At 48.4% G+C, this 7799-nt stretch overlaps 1 protein-coding gene across 1 annotated transcript; it reads left to right on the top strand.

Annotated features, from left to right (window-relative positions):
- Positions 1 to 1457: 1457 nt before the first annotated feature.
- On the top strand, positions 1458 to 7212 carry PTGES2 (prostaglandin E synthase 2). The gene is made up of 7 exons (XM_030961300.1): positions 1458 to 1684; positions 2619 to 2813; positions 2916 to 2971; positions 3549 to 3701; positions 4206 to 4406; positions 4707 to 4824; positions 5220 to 7212. The coding sequence occupies exons 1-7, from the start codon at positions 1469 to 1471 to the stop codon at positions 5346 to 5348; spliced, it is 1068 nt and encodes a 355-aa protein (XP_030817160.1). The 5' UTR covers positions 1458 to 1468; the 3' UTR covers positions 5349 to 7212.
- Positions 7213 to 7799: the final 587 nt, after the last annotated feature.

The following is a 7799-nucleotide window of genomic DNA, read 5'->3' as shown; positions in this document are numbered from 1 at the left end:
GAGGGCAGGGCGCCTTCGCGTCACGCAGGCCGGCGCTGCGGTGAACTCTGTGGTTAGCGCGGAGGGCGCGGAGCGCAGGCGCGCGGGCGGGCGCGGCGAGCAGCGCCGGGCTGGGGGCAGCCCCGGGGGTCAGCGCCGCGTTCCTCGTTCCTCGGGGATTTTTCCCAAACGCGTGCCCAGCGCTAGGCTGTGTCCTTGCCCTCCCCAAGTGTCCTCAGGTCCTCCCGGACTACCCCGCTTAGGGGCCACCATCAGCACTAAGCGCTTCATTCCCAACACAAGTGATGTTCCGTATGGATAAATCTGCATTCTGTCCGTGCGGGCCACCCCGTCCCGGCTAGGGCTTTGCTGCTGAACTCCCAACTCCAGCCCTGTCACCAGCGCTGCTTCATCCACTAAGCGGCTTGAACCAGCCTCAGGTCACCTTCACACTCCTTCCCTAAAGCAACAAGCACGATTCACTTTGCCCTTCCCTGTCTTTGACCTGATATCAGCCGCACCTCAGTCACCTTGAGGAGACTCATCACTGCGTGGTGTTTTCATCTCTGGGGGAGAAGACACTGGATGAAAATAACCCACAATTAGAGCATTGATTCAAGCAGTGCTCCTGAGATCAAGGATCCTGTTATTAACTGCGTATTTGGGACAAAGACAAAAGAAAATGTCATGTCCTCATTTAACATTGCAGCCACCTCTCCATGCTGTGAGTAATAATCCTGCTGCACTGCAGAGTCAGATTTGTGTTGCACCCCAAATAGGGAAATTGAATATAAGTGTAATGAATGGATGTAACCACACGTTAATAAAACAAATGATGACTTTCAGCGTGGAGATGTGCACTTGCATTGTGGGTATGTGCTGGTCAGACTCCACAGCCCCACCGGGCAGAGAACCAGGGAATCCCAGAAGGGGTCAGGTTGGAAGGGATCACAGTGGATCATCTGGTCTCACCTTCCTGCCCAAGTAGGGTCACCCCAGCGCACACAGCACAGGATTGTGTCCATACAGTTCTGGAATATGCCCAGTGAGGAAGACTCCATACCCTCCTCTCTGGGCAACCTGTTCAGGGCTCGGTCACTGCAGAAGATGTTCCCCATGTCCACGTAGAACTTTCTGTGCATCAGTTCCTGCCCGTTCCTCTTGTTCTACTGCTCGGCACCACGGCCTGATCCATTCTGTGCCTCATCTCTGCAGACACTGACAGACATCGATGAAATCCCCTCAGCTGCCTTTTCTCGCGGCTGAACATGCCCAGTTCCCTCACCCTTTTAACTGATTTTTTTACTCCCACTTTAGACTCTGGTGTATTCTCAGACTTGGTGTTACAGGGCAGCGGGTCCGTCCCGTGCGGGGCGTGCCCTGAGCGGAGCGCGGCGCTGCCATGCCCGAGCCCCGAGCCGCGGCCGTGCCGGGCGGTGCCGCCGTGCCCGGGGCGGAGCGGCCGCTCTCCGCCCGCCCTCAGCCGAAGATGGCGGGTGCCGGCCGCGTCTGGCGGGTTGGAGCGCTGCTGTTGCCGCCAGCCTGGCGGCTGCGGGCCCCGGGACGAACCTTCGGCGCCGCGGCGGGACGGGGAGGCAGCAGCGGCGGCGGCCGCCTGGTGCTGGGCGCTGCGTTCGCTCTGGGCGGCACCGCCGGGCTGTGCCTGGCGGCGCGGCAGCGCCTGCGGGAGCACTCGGCCGCTGAGGTAACGCCGGCTCCCCCTGATCCCCGCCGTGCCCTCCCCGAGGCCTGCGGGGACCCCGCTGCGGCCGCAGCGAGCCCCCGGGGACAGCGGCTCCCCGCGGACCCAGCGGCTCCTTCTGCCCCGCTTTGAGTGAGGGAAGAGCTTAAAACGGTCTGTGAGGCCCCTGGCAGAGCATTCCTTGAGGAGCCGTAAGGAAAGGCTGTCAGTGAGGGCTTCCTTGGGGATGTGGAGCCTTTTCTCGTTGCTTTTTCGCGGCATCCGCGCAGGGTTGTGTAACCCAGTAAATTGTGAATGAGAAACAAAGCGGGGTGTCTGCATTTGTTCTTTAATGTGTACGGAATGATAGGCACGGCCTGTAGGGCTGCTGAGGTGCAGCAGCTTTGCCAAACATCCCGTAAGTGATGTCACGGTGGCCCTGGGCTTTCCCTGCCTTGTGCCAGTTGTGCCCAGGTTGGTTAATCCCAGGAATGTGAATTTGGGCAGACACGTGCCTAAAATCAAATGCAAACTCTGCTCTCCCCACCTTTTGGCCTCAACAGAGGCTGTTGTCAGGGAGGGATTGTCTTGTAAAGGCTTTATTTTTGTTTATTTGAATATTACTGCAAATGGTTCTGTTTTTCTATAAAATTCTGTTTTACAGAATAGAAACCATAAAGGGGTAAGCTGTCTGGATTTAACTTATTTTTTCCTGGCTGTGAGGAGGAGTTTCCAGCACATTAAATAGATGTGTAGAGAAACAGGTTATTGGTCCCAATGGATAGTGAATATTTAAATAATTGACACCATTTAAAGAAAGCATCTGATAGCCAAGATATACTCATGATCAGACATAGATACTGAACGTCAGAACATTTAGGACAGAAATAAGGGTGGAAGGAAGGTAGCGTTTAGTCTTTATTAGAAAATGAAATCTTCTGTTCTCTTTCTTCCCCAGCTGCCTGCAGGGAGCCTGCAGCTCACTCTCTACCAGTATAAAACGTGTCCTTTCTGCAGCAAAGTCAGAGCTTTTCTTGATTATCATGGACTGCCCTATGAAATTGTGGAAGTGAACCCAATCATGAGGAAAGAGATCAAATTCTCTTCCTACAGAAAGGTGCCCATCCTGCTAGCCAATGCTGGGAGCCCTCTGGTAAGTCTCCCTGACTTGGAGCCTTGGGGAAAAGATTTTGAAGAATTTCCTTTTCAATTTAACCAGTTTCTTTTAAATGGTTGCTTTAATCCTGTTTTTCAGCAATTGAACGACTCCTCGGTGATAATCAGTGCAATAAAGACCTATCTTGTTTCCAGGTAAGGAAACAGGGTGATGAGAGAAGAGTTGAATGTGGAGGGCCCAGGTTAAGTAGAGTTTTAGAAGAGTGCCGTAAGTCTCTTGCTGACCTCAGGCTCTGAAGCTCTGGGTGACCCTGAGCCTGGTTGTGATATTATGGGTGATGCCTATATATGTTGTGATGTGTGTGATGTAAAGCAAAGCTTGTACCTTTCAGAAGTATTTTCTCATCTGTGAGATTCTGTTTGCACAAAACCTACTTAAATATGGACTAGTGTTAGTCCTGGAACTGAGCTCACAATTAGCCAGTTATAACATCTAGAATGAAATGGCATTGTTGTGCCTATGGCCTGTCCTTTAGGTATGCTTGAGAATGGTAGGAAGTTTTATGCCTGCAGAAATTTCTGCTCCACCACAGACAAAGGCATGTGCACTAATAATAGTTATTTGCAAGTAGCTGTTCCAGTCTCTCTTTTTTTTCAAATAGAATCTGGAACATGGTGCACTATACTTTTATAGTGTGTATCTTTGAATCTGGCCTTTGCTCTTGCTCCTTTTTTTGTAGGAGCCAGATCAGTGCTGTGTTTCTTTTCACAGGAGGAATAGCTTAGAAGAAATCGTGTCCTTTTATCCACCTGTTAAAACAGTGACTGAAAAAGGCAAGGAGGTGGTTGAGTATGAGAATAAATACTGGCTCATGCTGGATGAGAAGGAGACCAAAAGAGTCTATCCTGTCAAAGAAGTGAGAGTGTAAGTGCTCTTCAGTTTCTGGGCTCTCCAATTAAGGTAAAGCCTCCTAAAAATCCCACTAGGTCTGACTAGTCTTGTCACACTCCTGTTAGTGTTTCAAGCCTCAGTAGTTGGTTTGCTGTGTTACATAATTCAAAACAAAGCTGTTAGACAGCCTAGTTACTACCACCATTGCGTACAGGCCTTCAGCTGCCTCCAGTTTCCTTCTTGGCCTTTACTTTGTGCCACAGAGGAATTCTATTGAGGGAATTCCTTCCTGCTTTATTTCTCATATTGGGCAGAAAACCTAATGCTCTATCTTAGTCTTAAATTCAGTTGGAGATTGGAGGAGCCTTGCCAAAGATAGCGCTGCTGGGTGCATTTTAGAGGGGCCACCAGCGTACCTGGGTAAGAGTGTTTGACCTTGGAAGGATCTCTGGCTAAGGCAACGGTGATCCTGCCTCCTGTAGCCCTTCTATCTGTATTAACCTTGTTCACTGAAAACTTTATTTTGACTCCTCGCAGGGAAGAAATGAAGTGGAGAAAATGGGCAGATGATTGGCTTGTTCACCTCATCTCCCCCAATGTTTACCGCACCCCCAAAGAAGCCTTGGCATCTTTTGATTACATTGTCCGTGAGGGGAAGTTTGGCACCTTGGAAGGTCTCTTTGCCAAATACGTGGGGGCTGTTGCCATGTTCTTCGTTAGCAAGAGGCTGAAGAAAAGGTTGGTATCACTAAGCATCAAGTATACAAGAGGAGAAATAGCTCCTCCTTAGCTGTGAACCCCAGCTGTCAAAGGGCAGAACCTGAGTTTCAAACTGAACCATTTAATCTTGTATGAGTAACAACTGTACTTCTGTAACTGGAGGTACTAAACCCCTCTACTCATCCACTGTTTAATTACTGACTGCCCCTTCACTCTGAAATACTTGCAAACCAAGACCAGCCCATAAGGTGAGAGGTGATAGAAGGTTAAAGAAAGAAACAAATTTGTGTGTTCAAACTGATTCTTCTCTTTATGCAGACACCAGCTTCGAGATGATGTCCGAGAAGATTTGTATGAAGCAGTTAACGAGTGGGTGAAAGCTGTTGGCAAAAATCGACAGTTCATGGGTGGGAACCAGCCAAACCTCGCTGACCTGGTAAGGGCTTCATCCCTGTCGTTATTGTCAGGTGGATCACAAATTATCCTGCTGCTCATCTCTGTTAATACAGAGATGGTTAATGGTTAATACAAGTACAGGCAGAGAAGTTGAGCTACACGAGATACACTGTCCTTTGTGTAGTAATGCAGTTCCCATGTGGTGGGGACTTCTCCATAACTGCACATAGATCCTGATCCTTACTATTTCCTCATGGAAAAACATGCATATTCTTAATTACCTTTCTGCCACTCACTCCTCCTTGCTAATCAGGAGGATGGATCAGATGGCAGGACAGGGGAAGGGCAATACTGATTCAGCTGTTGAGACGCTTGAACCCTAAGCCATTCTCCACTGCTTTTTCAGTGTTGTTCTGACCTCTCTGCTCTGCACAGGCAGTGTACGGGGTACTCCGGGTCATGGAAGGGCTGGAAGCCTTTGATGACATGATGGCTCACACCAGTATTCAGCCTTGGTACCAGCGCATGGAAGAAGTCATTGAAAAAACTGGAGTTGCAATCTGATGCCAGCTGCAGCTGCCTCCCTGAAGTACTTGCATGGTGAAAACTTCAGAAGAAATGGCTTTTATTTTTAGAGTTGACTGGTCACACCTAACGGACTGACATGTGGGCACAGAGACCACCCCGTTTGGAACATCAAGTTGCTGTGAGAGAAGGGTCCAGCTGGGTGTTTGTAGAAGGATGGGGACAGGTAAAAGAAAGAGATTTTGGATGCTGCTGGAAAGGAGATGCTCTGAACTGAAGAATGCAGCAAAAAGGCTTCTTTCAGACAAGAGACATCCTCAGAGCAGGTTACTGTAATAGCAAGATACTCTTGGCTGGTTTATGGCTGTGTCAGATGTGGTAGGCCTGACCAGCTTTTGCCTCAGGCTGTCTTCTGCTACTCATCCATGTCACCTGAAGTGTTTTCCTGACTGACACTGGATACTGGTTTTTAAGTGACAATATTTCCTGCAATAGCATCTTGTAAACCTCTTGCTAAGGGAACTGGAGGAATCTGCAGTGCTGGAGAAGGCACCCTTCCTCTGACAGCAGCGAGGCTGCACTCAGCAAGGCATCTGCTTTCACTCTTCCATGTAAACGGTTCTCTCAGGATTTGATTCTGTACGGTCTGCAAGGATAAAGGCTGGCTTTATTCTGTCCCCTTTGTGAGATCTGAGTTCTTACCATACCCTTTACACCCAAAGAACATGGCCTACACTGAAATCACAAATGCAGAGCAGTTATTGGAAAGGCATGTCTTGCATGAGATCTCTCTGGAATATCCCTGAAGATCAGTTTGTTCTTGTTTAGGAAAATAAGGATTAAGAGCCATCTGCATGGCCAGGGGATCTCTAGCTGTTTCTGTCATGCAAGAGTAACAAAGGATTTGCTGATGTGGCAGTCAGATTAGGAGCTGTACCTGTAGCTAAGTCTTCTGAGCTGTGCTGAGTAGAATCATAGAATGGTGTGGGTTGGAAGGGATCTTAAAAACCATCTTGTTCCAATCCCTGCCCTGGGCAGGGACACCTTCCATTACACCAGGTTGCTCCAAGCCCTGTCCAACCTGACCTTGAACACTTCTAGGAATGGGGCAGCAACAGCTTCTCTGGGCAAGCTGTGCCAGCGCTTCCCCATCCTCACAGGGGAGAATTTTTTTATAACATCCCAGGTAACCCTCCTCTCTATCAGTGGGAAGCCACTACCCCTTGTCAAAGTCCCTCTCTAACTGCAGAAACCATATTTGTCGTAGCAAGAGACAATGCAGTTTCAAATGTGAGTGATCCTCTGCACAGCCCAAGTATCCTTAATTACCACCTTGATCGAGTTCTGTTTCCCTAGAACAGGCAGGTTTCAGGGAATCTGATTTGTTTGTATATTTCAGGTGCAGCTGAAGTTGGTCTGTAAATACAACTGCTTGTCTAGTATGTGTTCAGGGAGAGTACCTTTATTGGTTATAACAATGGTGGTGATAGAGGTTTGGGTTTTTTGAATGGAGGACTAGTTCCAAATTCAGTTATGATCTGACATTGAAGGGAGAAAGAAAATGTTTACAGTACAAATGGCTGCGTGGCTGCTGTGACTTGTATTTCTTTAAACTGTTCTGTACTGAAACTTGTGTTCCATAGTTTCAACAGGCAATGTTCTTTTAAAGAATTTTATTGAGCATGCATAAACAGGAGGTTGAAGAAACCCTTGATGATAATTTCAGCATCCACCTCAACCTGAGAGGGGGGAAGAGATTTTCATGTTAAATGAGAATCTGAAGCACCAAGGGCTCAGTGATTCCACTTCTCCTTGCTGTGGTACATGAATCAGTCCTCTCAAGATGAATATCCGTAACACTAACATGCCAATAATATTACATTAAATAAAGATTGTTTCAGGATTTTGTATCACCTTTTATGGAGTCTTAGAATGTTAAGGGATTGGAATGGACCTTAAAAATCATCTACTCCCAATCTCTCCTGCCATGGGCAGGGACACCTCCCACTAGACCAGGTTCTCAAGGCCTTATCCAACTTGGCTTTGAGCACTGCCAGGGTTGGGGCATCCACAACCTCCCTGAGCAACTTGTGCCAGTGTCTCACCACCCTCACAGGGAAGAATTTCTCCCTAATATCTAGCCTAAATTTCCCCTCTTTCAATTTTCACCTTCTCCTACCACTACAGTTCCTGATGAAGAGTCCCTCTCTGGCTTTCTTGTAGCCCCCTTCAGATCCTGGAAGGTGCTCTGAGGTTTCCACACGACCTCTTTTCCAGGCTGAACAGCCCCAACTCTCTCAGCCTGTCTTTATAGGGAAGGTGCTCCAGTCCCCTTATCAACTTTGTGGTCTCCTCCAACATTTCAGTGTCCTTGTGTTGGGGACGGCCAGAACTGCGTATAGTTCTGCTTAACAGTAAAAGTGGCTGCGTACACAATTCTGGTGTCACCTTTAAGACTGTAAAACTCATCTCAAAGGCAACGCCAAAAAA

Source organism: Camarhynchus parvulus, chromosome 17, assembly GCF_901933205.1.
Source record: "Camarhynchus parvulus chromosome 17, STF_HiC, whole genome shotgun sequence".
Lineage (NCBI taxonomy): Eukaryota > Metazoa > Chordata > Aves > Passeriformes > Thraupidae > Camarhynchus > Camarhynchus parvulus.
This window is presented reverse-complemented; position numbering and strand designations above follow the sequence as displayed.